We start from the raw sequence: 14,860 nt of genomic DNA on the forward strand, positions 1-14,860 counted from the left end.
ATTTCATATTTCACCAAATAAAAATTTGCCCTCACGTTTTTCAAAAAAATGTTTCAAATAAAAGTTATAGCTCGTTTCAAGACCTTCATGATGGTCCTTCAATGTCCTGTAATCTTAATTGTTCAGTTAATCTATACTTTGTTCAATTTTCCCGAGCTTGATGCACATTTTACTAATAGCACCACCAACAGCCAACAAGTGGTTTCATATAAACCTAACGGTCAATTGCAAGGGAATTTGCTATTCCAGTACCTGGAAAGCCATTTGAGATAGTTGGGTCTACCTGGTTTCAGGTTGTAGAGCATAAAATTACGCTGAGAGGGATTTTTAATTATGCATTTAGTCAAAATAGGAAAATATAATAAATTAAAAACGAAAATTCATAAAAATTTTAATTTTTCCGATAATTTGAAAAAAAAACTCAGTACCGTATTCAATGAAGATAGAGAGCTGCAAATTGTTTCATTTCATTTGAAATGTTATTATCTGAAAAAGGGCGAGAGTGATTGTTTTATGTTTAATGACTCGATGTGGCGAAAGTCGCAGAAAACTGGGAAATGAACAGAAAATCCTAGGTTTTTGGGGCACTCCGTAAAAAGCTTCAAGGATGGAAGATCAATGTTTTGTATTTGAGCTGTCCAATACTCCAGAAGAAATTCAGCTCTAACGGGATTAATAAATTCCCAAACGGTTCTTCCATTTTCAATACCTCGTCACTGGACTAATATGACTCCATCATTAAGAAGCATCATAAAATATATTCTTATATTATAAGAATATTTCGGTGTTGTTTTCCATAACGAAACACTTGATAATAACTCTGTTGATCATGGGACTAAAACTCTTTTAAAGTAAATATACCTCCTCAGGAGGGAATTGTATTCTCCTGTTTTCCTCTTCTAATATCATTTTAAACGAACGATACATGTACTTTCAATACTCGACATGTAGATGTATCGACACGGTGTAGTGTACCGTATCAATACAACTCCGTATCGATACAGGTACCAACCTGTATCGTCCATCACTACTCCACGCATTCAACAGCTAGATTTCATACTCCACGTATTCAACGGCTAGATTTCGATTCTGTCCTTGAAAAAAAGTGTAAAAAAATCACACATCTCGACAAAATTCCCGTATATTTCCCGCACAAATGAAATTCCCGTATAATTGCCCGTTTTCTCACTCAATGGACACCCTGTTTAATCGTCCTGGAACTGCATCTAAACTCCTAAACTTCTGAAGAGGAGAAAATAATACGTAATTTAGTTGAATATAATTTCAAGTAAGTAAATTACTTGGAGGTTTACCAGAATTATGTGGGTGTATTATATGTGAGTAGAAACACATCAAATGTGAGGACTGAAATCGTACAATCAGTTACATACGTTTTCTTATCATAGATATTCGGCTTTCGATCCAATAAGTTTTAATGAATACATTTCAAATTGACATGAATATTCACCTTTCAGCAGTTTTCATGTACAAGTAGATGATGCCCTTTTCCTCGCGTACAGTGGCATACTGGCTGTTGGCCAGAGGACAGGACATACGCGAGCATAGTCCAGTTATGTTGTATTCATGACGACAGAACTGCTGGCCTTTTGTACTAAAAAACCCACAAAAATATCATATTACTGTATTTGTAAAATGAAACCTGAACCAAAAAATACAACATTAATATAAAATTTTAACAAAGAAATAAAGAGAAACCTTCTACGAATACGTTATAAGTATTGCCTTGGTCGTATTGATGCTAATTATTCAAATTCATTGTTATTTATTTATCATTTATTTAAGTACAAATAGATGATTCCCTTTTCCTCGCGTACAGTATATGCATAATGCACTCATAGGCCAATACAAAAATTAAAAACATTCAAAGAGTCAATAACTTCTTTGGCCTATGTAGCCCGGAGACATTGCTGAGTCCGGCTTGCAAAAACTGAGCTTCAAATTGAGAGTTCAAAATGCACTTTCATTTTAGGGTTGGAATACATTAGTAATCTTGCCTTTGAAATTTCTTCATAGAAAATTCACTTCCAAAAAAACTTTTTGTTCTTAAACCTTCAGAACTATTTGATAAACACACATAAAACATAAAATTTGTCCAATAAATGACATTTTATTAACATTCTGGCATACTGGCTGTTGGCCAGAGGAAATATTCTGTGAAATATTTCCACCCTACGACTGGTAACTGACCTTAGCAGTGAGTTATTTACCACAATTGATATACTTGTTGATTAGATTGAAATATTATTGTGATTGACTGTGTACGATTATTTCTATTCGAAATGTTTCATTTGTTATTTTATGTGATAGAGGTAATGCGTTTAGATACCTCAAAAGCACCAAAAATAAAATTAATTCTATTCAACAATTAGAATCAATTCTAATGGATGACACTAAGGGTGTCTGTACACAGAGAGTGGTCAGCCTTTCCGTGTTCCAGTGGTCTTAGGAGGATATAGGTATATTTTATATTTATTTATATGCTTATTTTATGCTTATTTATATGATCCTAAGACAGCTGTGACTGCTGACCGCTCTCTGTGTGCGCACACCCCTGCTGGGCTGTCCTGGATACAAAACTCAGATGGCCTAGCCACATCCAACAGGCTGTCTATAATCTGTTTTATTTTGCTCAACATGAGGGGACATGTGACTGAGGCATATCACTGATCTGGTCATGGTGTAACATGCACTTTTCTACTACAATATTTATCTCTTATTGTCTACTCATGTGGGTCATTCGGCCAAGGTTGTAGACATACTGAAGCTGCAAAAATGGGCTGCCAGGATTATTAAGCAAACATCTGGCACATTACAAGCCCATTGTTGTTAGACCTTCTTCTCTACCTTATGTACGTTAAGAAGAATCAACAAAATTTTATACTGATGTACATCACCACGACACTAGGCATTGAGAGCTGTTTCACGTCCCCAAAGTACGCCTTTAGAGATCTCAAAGTAAGCTATAGGAGTTCAGCACTACGCTACTTCAACAGGCTGCTTGCAAGTGTGAAGCAGTTGGACTTCAGCGTGTTCGAGAGAGTTGTGACCAGGTCTTATTATGATGTCTAGGAATTTTTTAATAATGACCTGTCTCATATGCTTTCTGGCTAAATTGCCATCAACTTGAACAGCAAGGCCTTAAAAGACAACTAATTTGATCGCTGCAATCTTGATCAAATTGTGTTTTAGTTTTTTGTTTTTATTTGTGACATCGATCCAATAGAATAGAATAGCTGCCTTTATTTTTACCTAGGAGGACGGAGTTAGGGCGCAGCCGGCCCTCTCTTACACTCAACCCTCAAGGTGAGTGTGAGTAATGAATAAAAGGGAAGGTATAAGGTATACCCAAGACCCAACATTTAGAAACTCCTGTAAAGTGGACCATTCACTATCCGGTTTCTTGTCCGGTTTGAGGTCAAACATTTAATGTTGGATTCAACGTCGGACCGTGAATGGGGTTGTTGATGTTAGATCGAAAGTTGGATGTCTACCCGGACGAGTTGGATGAACTCGAGGTCCACGTCCGACATCCCAAGGTCAGCCGCATAGTCAGATCCTAGTATGGAATGTGAGTGAAGATGTTGGATTAACTTGTAGACAATCAGGCGGAGCGTGAATGGTGAAAGATCTAGTGGTCTCACTACCGGTCTAACATTGCTGTACAAGAAATCTAATAGTGAATGACCTGCTTAAGGTGGTAGCCTACTCGGCTTGATTATGTAGGGAAGCAGGGTTCAAACCAAATCTGTTGAGTGGTACAGTTCAACTACAATCAATTGCAAGTTATATTGGTTCCGCATAAGATAAGGCCTAGCTAACAACTTTCTCCAATGATTGATCATTGATTTTATCTTTTTATATCTTCTTCTACACCACCGTTCTATGTTCTCAATATTCATTCTGATTAATATTTTTTCATACTTAAAATATCATCAAAAATTCGTGGAATAATTAGTTATTCTGAACTGTTATTCATTGAAAATTAGTGTACAAGTCAGAATATATTGTAACTTATAAATGAATGAAGAATAGAGAATAGCTTATGAATTGAGAACTCTAATCTAGCCTCTCTCTGTATAAGGTTTGGATTTTCCCTCCACGAGTGTTAAATGTATACTTAAAATTAATTAATTAATTAAAGTTGATAATTTTTTGATTAAAAATAAATTTTAATAACTTTATTTTATAATTGGGTTTGCTACTTACTTTATTTTGAAAGAGCAGAATGATTTCTTGATGATACCCCAAACAACCTGAAATCAGAGATAAGAATCAAGGATTTATATTTATTTATTTATGAAAACATGGAAGCATACAGGATTTCTCCCAAAAATTGCTACCATAACAACATATTACAATAGTTCATTATACATAGTAAGAGTACAAAAAAATTACGAATATTAAAAATAAATAAAGAATATCAACAAAAAAACTGAGTTCAACACAAAAATAGAAAAACTGAGCTTATATAACAATCAATACGGTTATCAAAGAGGTGGAAAGGACAACCATCTTTAAGGCCAACGCATAGAGCAGAGCAATAGATGGAAAAAATTCCTCCCCACGTGTTCAAATGTTACAATGCACACAAACGTCCGTCTGTCTGCCAAAAGACCTTTGATTTTTCTCCGACGACTGTCTGCATGCCGTGTGCGTTCGCCTTTGATTTCATTGACTAACCTTAGCTGTTTATCAAAATATACGGTGGTGGAGGGGAAGGGGGTTGATCTGATTAGCTAGCGTGGAATATTACATCTGAAGTCTAGCCCACTATGGGCTAAACGTATGACCTTAATACTAATCGAATGAGCAAAGCGAATTCTATGTTTCAAGTCAATCGGCGTTTGCCTGTTTGTTTTTACCGCAGTTACAGTCGCAGTTCAAAAGACCCCTACTGCGACTGTGGCGATATCCAGACAGATGACCACCTCCTAAAATGCTGTCTTGCACCAGCCTGCACTCGACAAGACCTCTTTGTATTTAATGACGAAGCTGTTAAAACAGTGGATTTTAATTTTAATTTATAGCCCAGTCAATAAAGTTTTTTTCGATCCGAAAATTAAATAAAAGCTGAATCTTTCACCATCGATAGAACCCTCCCAGAGGGTCATTCTCCCAAAAGTCCCAAGAAATCCCCTTGGAGCTTTCCCCCCTAGCCACAGTTCTATTATATGCCATTCGATTCGTTACATAATGGACTACAATATTAGTCATATTCATTTTTTCAATAAAATTAACAGTTTTCTTGATAAAATAATATACATGTAAAAATTTGGGGGGTTTGCGATTTGATTTTTTTTTGTTTTCTTCGCTTAACTTCTAAGCAAGTAGTTTTAAAGAAAAATGAGCCGAATAATTAATGTAGCCACTCTCATTGCAAATCCATTGATGTATATTATTATGTATTTGCGATTCGATTTGACGCCGTGGAAGGGGAAACAGTCCACGCGGAACGGCGCGGCTGACTCTCTTAGCCATAGTAAACAGCAAACTGGAAATCAATTATCTCTGTAAATATTAATCGGAAAAAAATCTATCATATGTCATTCGATTCGTTAAATTAAGGACTACAATATTAGTCGGATTCATTTCATCAATAAATCGAACAGTTTCCTTGATAAAATAATATAATGTAAAAATTTAGGGGTTTTTCGATTTGATTTTTTTGTTTTATTCCGATTAACTTCGAAGCAAGTAATTTTAAAGAACAATGTGACGAATAATTATTGTAGCCACATTCATTGCGAATCCATTGATGTATATTGTTATGTATTTGCGATTCAAGTTGACGCTGTGGAAGGGGAAACAGCCGACGCGGCTGACTCCCTTCCCAATAGTAAACAGAATAAAACTGCTGTCTACATTGCATATCATTTACACTATGGCGTTCGAAACAATTAATTTTGTCTATTGTTTTGACATGCGCTGTATATAGATTTTCACTTTTCAATATTCTAAAAAATATTAAAATTTTCTTGATTTAACCATGCTCATGATAAAAATCAGGATTTCGTTGTTTGCTCACAGAGTTTATTATATTAATTTGAAGTGTGCCTTCTCCATACGAGTCAGAGGTAACACAATTTGATAACTCTAGTTTCAGATATTGATGTTTTTCAACGAAGTTTCTTGATATATTATGTGTCCGACTCCTTCATCTTATCCTTATTTTGTGAAAAATGAAGATTCAGAATTTCTTTTCACAGCTTTTCTTGTGTTTTATCTTATTTCATTACTCTTTATAATTTCAACACTTGATAATGGAATGAATATCATCAGATCACGTGAACAAAAAAAAAAAAATAATAAAAGGGTGGGCCTACCTGATATACTATATGACAACACAGTACTCCTGATAAGTTGAAAATGTTCAAGCTAAAAGTAGATTAATTTGTTGGACATTCGGTTCAAATATTAACAAATGTTACCAAATATTACCAATATTATCACATATAGTGAGAACGAATTACTCTGAAGCTTTCTATTCTCACTGAACATGAAGAGGCAATACCAAGCCAGAATTGCAGTTCCGTTCAAATCATTATTATCAGAGCTTTCAAATTGATGCTATGTAACTATGGATGTTATCCCCATCTCAAAATTTCTCTATTTATCCTTATCCTGATTCAGAATAAAGTAGTTGATCTCTATGATCACAAAAATCAATTTACAGTACCTATAATAAATAGTAAAAATAACAAAATTTCTAGTAATAGTTCAACTTTTCCTAGGTACGAATTTCAAGGCTCATAAAATGACTTTTTCTCAATCACAGGCAGAAATTCCAATGATCATCATAATAGTAATTTAATGAAAATTGTTTGTATTGTACATTTTTCGACGTAAGATAAGCTACATCTTTAAGGTAGTCAACGTATTTAGGATTATCATGTTTATGAATGAAAGCGAGACTGTGATAGAAGATTAGTCAAACTGAAATATAAACATTATATATACAATGCATATTTCTGATCAACTATAATATTACAAATGATAGTATCAAGCCGAAATGAATTGAGCAACTGAATTTCAAAGTTACTATCCACTGTTCAAATCACACTGTGATTTCCTTTTACTTCCAAATGGATTGAATTGCCTCACTCTTCAACGTAACAATTATTGTAAAAAAACCAGTGGAATGTGAACGTCATCCAAATAGAATTTGAATTTCAATTTTCAGATCATGAAATTCATAAAAAACTAATTCTTGAGAGAATAGTGATGAATTGCAAACATTGCAAGTAACATTGATACAAAGCGATACAATGAAAATACACATCAATTAATTTAATACTGGACTTATCAAATTTATATTACCGTTAATTTATATTATTTATAAAGCTTATAAAATGTAAAACCAACATTTTAAATTTTCTCTACTGGAGCAAAACATCGATAAAAAATGAAGAAGAGCCCATTATAAGCACAATATACTTGTGTACTAGAACTCACTTGAACTAACTCATCACTTCAACCCTTCAATGATCACAATGAACTAGAATGGTATAAAAACCATGAAATTGATAATCAGGTACATTTTTCAAATAGCTTTACCCAACTAAATCTGTGAATGTTAAGTCATAAGAAATCATGTTCAATAGATTTAATTTGAATGCTTCAATTAGAAAATGATCTATTCTTTTAGTGCCCTAATCAAAATCAATTTCAATCAACATTAATCGACATAAAGAAAAGCTTCTGCCAACCTTGTGTAATGAATGACAAGATGCGAGTGGAGGTGAAAAATCGATATGTTAACAAAAATAATAGAAGATGATGAATCATCTTTCAATTAATCTTATACGGTAGGGTACTGCGTGGTTAAATGTGAAACACTTTCATGATTTTCCTACCTTTTAAGCATGCTTACTCTTCCTTAATTTGTATGTGTGCATGGCTTTCATCTTTAGAATCTACTGAATTTTCATATTGGACTGTCTAAATAATGTAGATTCAACTAGTAAGAACGGAAGATAAGCTACTTTACAGAGAGAATCATAGAAAGTTTCAACTCAACAAGCGCAATGTATAAATTTTTTTATGCCTCAGCCGTCATATATATTTGGCTCAACTGAAGGTATATTATCAACCTGGCTTGGAGAATATTAACTGTAGAAAACAGCAAACACTGCACGCTATGATTTTTCAGGAAATTGCCACTGTTAACACTATTGTAATCTATGATTTATCTCAGTTTTTGACATTCATAACTTATGATAAATTTTAGCATAGAATTATGATCATACACACATATTTTAAATATGTATCATATTATGTAATAGTATGAATATTTTATCGGTTGCAAACAATATCTTTGTCTGTCATAGAATGCATGATTTAGCACATATATAACAACAAAATGATATTAGAGAATTTAGAGAATTAAAATGTGAAAAATTAGTTTCATCGCATGTCAAAACAATAGACAAAATTGATTCGAGCGCCATAGTGTGAATAAGATGCAACTTAGAAAGCAGTAGGCAGTACTACTGTATTTTACTGTTTACTATGGTGAAGAGAGTCAGCCACGCCGTACCGCGTCGACTGTTTCCCCTTCCACAGCGTCAAATCAAATCGCAAATAAATAACAATATACATCAATGGATTCGCAATGAATGTGGCTACATGAATTATTTGTCTAATTTTCTTTAGATTATTTGCTTCGAAGTTAATCGGAGAAAACAAAAATCAAATCGAAAAAACCCTAAATTTTTACATATATATTATTTTATCAAGGAAAATAACTCTTTGATTTATTGAGGAAATGAATATGACTAATATTTTAGTCCATAATGTAAGGAATCGAATGACATATGATAGATTTTTTCTGATTAATGGTTACAGAGATAATTAATTTCCAATTTGCTGTTTACTATGGCTAAGAGAGTCAGCCGCGCCGTTCCGCGTCGACTGTTTTCCCTTCCACAGCGTCAAATCGAATCGCAAATACATAACAATATATACATCAATGGATTTGCAATGACAGTGGCTACATTAATTATTTGGCTCATTTTCCTTTAAAACTACTTGTTTCGAAGTTAATCGAAGAAAACAAAAAAATCAAATCACAACCCCCTAAATTTTCACATAAATATATATTATTTTATCAAGAAAACTGTTGATTTTATTGGAAAAATGAATATAACTAATATTGTAGTCCATAATGTAACGAATCGAATGGCATATAATAGAACTGTTTCCGATCAATGGTTACAGAGATAATTGATTTCCCGTGATTACCTGCATTTTTCATGTTTTAGGGGGCTGGGGCGGAAAGCTCCAAGGGGATTTCTTGGGACTTTTGGGAGAATGACCCTCTGGGAGGGTTCTATCGATGGTGAAAGATTCAGCTTTTATTTAATTTTCGGATCGAAACTGCTTTTTTGGACCTTCATTGACTGGGCTATTAAGTATTTAATCATCTATCACCTGACACGCATGAACAAAGTCGCAAGAAATTTGGTATACAAGTACTTTTAAACATGCTCAGAAACGTATATATTCATTTTTTAAATTCATCCCCGTTTTAAGATGGCCGCCCTTTATTCGGAAATTTTACCCTTAAAATCAACCCAACTTTTCAGTACTTTATCGGATCAGGTTCAAATTGGGCTCATTCTTCTCAGCGCTTCAAAGTGGTATTATTTCATGTATCACATGTTCAAATTTTTGGAATTCGAAGTTTTTTACAACTCCCAATCCAAGTTTAAGAGTTTTTATCTCTTCAAACGTGCATCCTAGCTCAAAAGTGTAATGAGCTTCTATTTCTCAGCGTCCTCCACCGATCCTATTGCATAATAATACCATACTCTAAAGCCAATTTCTAAGTGTGTTTGTATGTGAATAGCCGGGCGTGTGTGAGTAGTGGTGTTAGTGAGTGTAGCGAGTTCTACTGTTCTCCGAACAACTAGTTATTGATTGAATAATGTTTGATTACAATCAATTTATATTTAAGTATTGTTTAGTTAGAATATAAGACAGGTCAGAGAGCTCTACCTACTAGCAGTTGTGCTTGTTCTTTGTGGCTTAAATTAATGAAATTAAGAATCTTAGAGATGGCATGAAGGATCAGCTAATGGACCATCTTGAGAGGAATAGTTTGCTGTCTTATAGACAACATGGCTTTAGAAAATTCAAGTCCACACAAACCGCCCTGCTAGCCCTGATTAATGAAGTCATTGATGCATTTGAGAATGGAGATTCTGTGGCAGTGAGACTGTGTGACCTGTCACGTGCTTTGGACTGTGTGTCTCATGAGCTTCTCCTTGGGAAGATGAGTCAGTATGGTATAACGGACATTGTTGCTGACACTTTCAAGTCCTATCTTTCTGACAGAAGGCTGATAGTGAATGTTGGGGGTGCATCATCTGGTGAGCTGCATGGACGGCATGGGGTACCGCAGGGCTCTGTTCTGGGGCCGGTCTTGTTCATGCTGCATATGAATGATTTATGAGTCGGCGGAAGTGAGTTGCTGTTTGCGGACGACACAACCCTTGTAGGGAGATGATCCTCGCCTGCAGCTTCCACCCTTGAGTTGGAGGAGTCCTTTACTGGTGCAGAACGCTGGTTTCAGGAGAACAAGTTGTTGCTCAACGTGCACTTTGAATATCATGTGCACTTTGAGAAACCACTTCAATCATTCACTGAATGAACCAGTGACGCATCTGGGATTCAACATCGATCCAAAGTTAACATGGAGTGGTCATGTGGATGCTGTATGTAAAAGATTGTCTCGTGTGGTCTACATGTTGAGAAGACTGAGGTTGCTGATTGAGGAGCATTTGATTATGGCCTATTATTCACTGTTCCATAGCCACATTATTTATGGTATACTGCTATGGGGACACTCTTCACACTGTGAGAGTATTCTTCTGCTGCAAAAGAAGGCAGTTCGGATATTGTCATCCCGTGGTCATCTGGAGCACTTAGCCAGTTTATCTTTGCTTCCCTGGTTGGTATTAGGAATACCAATCTGACAGTGAATCTGAGGGGGTTGCAGAGTGCCTACTGACTTCGAAATGTTCCTCGATGTAGGCTAAGTAAGGCTCAGAACTGTTATCCTAATATCGCTATTAAAATGTTTAACATGCTACCTCCATCTGTGCGTCATTTGAGTGACAGTGAGTATAAGAGGAGACTCAAGTCCTGGCTGCGTGCCAGACCATACTACTCCTTGAGTGAATTTTTTCAAGAGTCTATAGTTGATATTTAGTGGCCATCACCGTGTTTAGCCATCTATGCCATTATGTTTTATTTTTTGGCGTGACAGTGTTGTCAAAAACTTTTATGTGAAATATGTATATTGACGTGATGACCTACCCAGCGCATCTGGCTGGCTAATGGTCCTACGAATGAAGATTTGAATGAGAAATTATTTATTCAACAAAAAATTTGCTGTTTTATTTTATAACGGCCATGCGTGACTACTTTTACTCAAGTACCAGTTATCAAACAAGTAGAGATATCTTATTTATTTAAAACTAATAAGGATTAAGAATTATAATATTTTGCATGCATTTAGCCTATACAGAGTAATATATTATATTAGTCTACCATGTTAGCCATGTTGTTTTTTCAACTATTGGTAGGTCCATACAGTACTTATAGTTGTACAATAGATAAAGGATAAGCAATATTGCTTGTCTCTGATTGTACTGATCTAATACCTACCCCTTCCAGCATATTATTGCCATTCAAAAGCAAGAATCCAACTTCCTAACCTATTCTTTTACCTTTAAAACATACCTAAACCTGGACCCCAACCCCTTTTATCATATTGCAATCCCAAACCAAAAACCTAACACCCTAACTACCCTTTTATCTTTGAAACACTAATAAAAATAACTTGAGCTGATCCCTAACCGGCGTAATTCTATGTCCAGAGGTGTGAAAAAAGAGGTGTGTGAAACGTCTTAAACAAAGTGAGGTTAGTAAAACTAAATTATTTTTTCTTAATTTATGATGAGTGGCCGCCGTTTAATTTTTGTTGTCAAAATAACATACTTATTCAAACTCAACCAAAAATTTGATGACAGGTATAATGGCACTGGACCTGAATTTTAGCCAATAATATAGTGAGTGTTTATGACTATCGTGATGGGTAGGCTAATATGACGTGTATTGCAGTGTTTACGTCACAAGACGTGTTATACCTGGTTATTAATGTATATTTTGAATTAAAATTGGTCTAGAATCTATTCATAATATGGTAGATAATTATTTTGAAAGATGAGATACGAATGGCACCATGTGCTAGACTGAATCGTTTTCAATATTTACCTACTTTGAATGATAGTGCAAAGAATACTGTCAACAAAGCTTAATACAATGTCTACAAATTGAAATCAAAAACAAATACCAATATAATACAAAAAAGTACATAATCCCATTCTATCCAATAATTCTAACTCTAAAACTCAAAAAATCTTAATGCACTAAAATAGTCATTTCCAACAGCTACTAAACTATAGATTAAGTGCATTTACTCACATCGTCATGCTGCATATTCAATACCTAAGAAACTACTATTTAAACTTCCTTTGAAATGCAAATAAAATGCAAGAAGCCAAAAAATTATGATATTCTATAACACTAATAAATTGCATGTGTGTTTGAGAAAGAGGGTTATGTTGAGTCACAGAATACGCGCGTCTCGCTGTAGGAATGCACCTCTAGCATAGAGGAGAGTATGCGCAAGCGCTTGTAACTTTTTTGTTAGAGCAGTCACAAAGTAGAACCAACATCACAAAGAACGTTACATTCAAAGAACTGACTGAATGGAACGGGAAAAAACCGTTACTAACGCATGCACGATACGGTGCTGTCTAAGACCGAGAGTGGTTTGTAGCTCAAGTGCTCATTCGTTCACTGGTTCACGAAAACGAGGTAACAGTTATTTTTCCAAGTAGCAGGTAACAAACTGCTCCAACAAATTTAATGTGTTACTCAAACAGATACTATAGTGAGGTCCACGTTACAATGGCAGGAGTGATTTGCAATGGTGTTGCTATCCTTGTCTATCGTTCAACAAAGCAGATGACGCTATCTCTTTCACGCTTTGCGATGTTGCCACATCTTTTTTAACAATGTAGGAATTCAACTAATTGACAAAATATTTTATCTCAATCATGGAAATTTATTATTTTATCTTTAAAAAATATATTTTCTTGACAAATAAAATATGATTAACTATTTTCAACAATGATGAACAGTTAAATTCATCAGATATACTAGTATCAGCTGTTTGGGTGGCAAGGCTGAGATCTGGCAACCCTTTTCTCCTATCTTCCTACACTGCCATTATAAAGTGGACCTCACTATACTCTTGCGGAGTTGAAAGGTGCAGTTTTTCAGCAAGACTCGCCTGACAGAAAGGTAACATCATATCTGACCAATGCATTTTATAGCACCAAGACCGCGCCATCTTTGTAGAAATTAAATTTACCGCTAAAACATACTCAAATCGAAGCATTGCTACTTTTATTCTCATAATTTAAAACATACAATGAAATCACTTGAGATATCTAGGTACCCTTTTTTCTAAAACTGTTTACTTACATTTTTCGACAAAAAAAGAAAAAAAATTTTTTCTCTTGATAATAACATAAATGTACATAAATTATGTAAGTAAACAATTTTAAAAACCGGAGACTTTATTTGTCTTTATCCAATATTTGTGATATTATAATGATGATTAATACAGCAATTGGAAAAACTTTTATAAATATTCTGATACAAGCTTCTTTTTGATAATAGTCCAGTCAAATAAATGTTTTTCAGGAAACAGCCCGAAAGGAATTTTTCTTGTCGGTTTTAAATGTAGTTTAGGGCGCTGAATTCAAATCTGAATATTTCTGACACATCAGAGGGCGGCTTTACCCCTACTGACAAATATTGGGAATTTTTTACAAAAAGCCTTATGTACAAATAGAAGACAATGAAATTTTCAATAGATTGAGTGATCCCACACGATTCTACAAATTTTCTATTGTAATAACTTTCGAGGCCATTCTAACCGATCAAATCAATATTTTGGATCACATTGTTATAAAAAGGGTACGTTCTATCATCATCATCTGATAGATGAACTTAATTTCAGCTTTCCTAGTGGGGAGACGCTTATAAGGACACCTCGGGGATGAAAATTTCAAATACTTATAACTTTTGACACATAGATTGTATCTTCTCCTACCATAACTCATTCCTCTCAGCTCGTCAAGGTGGTTCAAAATAATGTAGGCTATCATAATTTGATGAGAAATTTATTCTTGATTGTACTTCAACTCATACTCCCAAATACAAAAATGCACAATTTTTTATTTGATCGTTTAGGAAGGCCTTGGAAGTTATGACAATGGAAAATTTGTATTTTGGCTGTGGGACATGGTTTTCTATTCTCGCTAGTACTCTTCTTCCCCCTATACTAATCACAAAATTACTTGTGAATCTTGTTCAGAATTATATGTACTTTTACATGATATATATGCTAATGATTCTCCATCATTACTCCAAGTTGTATAGGGTGAAAGTAGTGAGTTTTCAAAAATACCCCTTTTTGAAAATCTGTACCATATCACTTGTCTCTAGTATGGCACTGTAATCAATGAATTCTGCTATTTTTTTCTCAATAAATAAGTTCTGAGTAGGTATGATGTTTTCTTACAACACAATCAATAATATCACATGAACTCCTTCCCATTTGAAGGTGAATCCAAAATGAAGTTGGATCCAAGATGGCAGGCAAAATTTTCGAAGCAACAGAAAATTAGTTTTTTCTTTAATTTTAAATAGAATCACCAATTGAACTTACTGTCAAATTATTCTTGTAATTGGATATTAA

The 14,860-nt window shown here is 34.5% G+C and overlaps 1 protein-coding gene across 1 annotated transcript in view; it reads right to left on the minus strand.

The window, feature by feature from the left end:
* The window catches only part of LOC111052407 (protein MAK16 homolog), a 33,642-nt gene extending 20,934 nt beyond the window's left edge, over positions 1-12,708 (minus strand). The window contains exons 1-3 of the mRNA XM_039437419.1: positions 12,511-12,708; positions 4,228-4,274; positions 1,469-1,612 (exon numbers count right to left, since the gene is read on the minus strand). Of these exons, the coding sequence (XP_039293353.1) occupies positions 1,469-1,612; positions 4,228-4,274; positions 12,511-12,525 (206 nt within the window). The 5' untranslated portion in view covers positions 12,526-12,708. The remainder of the gene's footprint in view (positions 1-1,468; positions 1,613-4,227; positions 4,275-12,510) is intronic.
* Positions 12,709-14,860: the final 2,152 nt, after the last annotated feature.

Source organism: Nilaparvata lugens, chromosome 1 (genome assembly GCF_014356525.2).
Source record: "Nilaparvata lugens isolate BPH chromosome 1, ASM1435652v1, whole genome shotgun sequence".
Taxonomy (NCBI): Eukaryota; Metazoa; Arthropoda; class Insecta; order Hemiptera; family Delphacidae; genus Nilaparvata; species Nilaparvata lugens.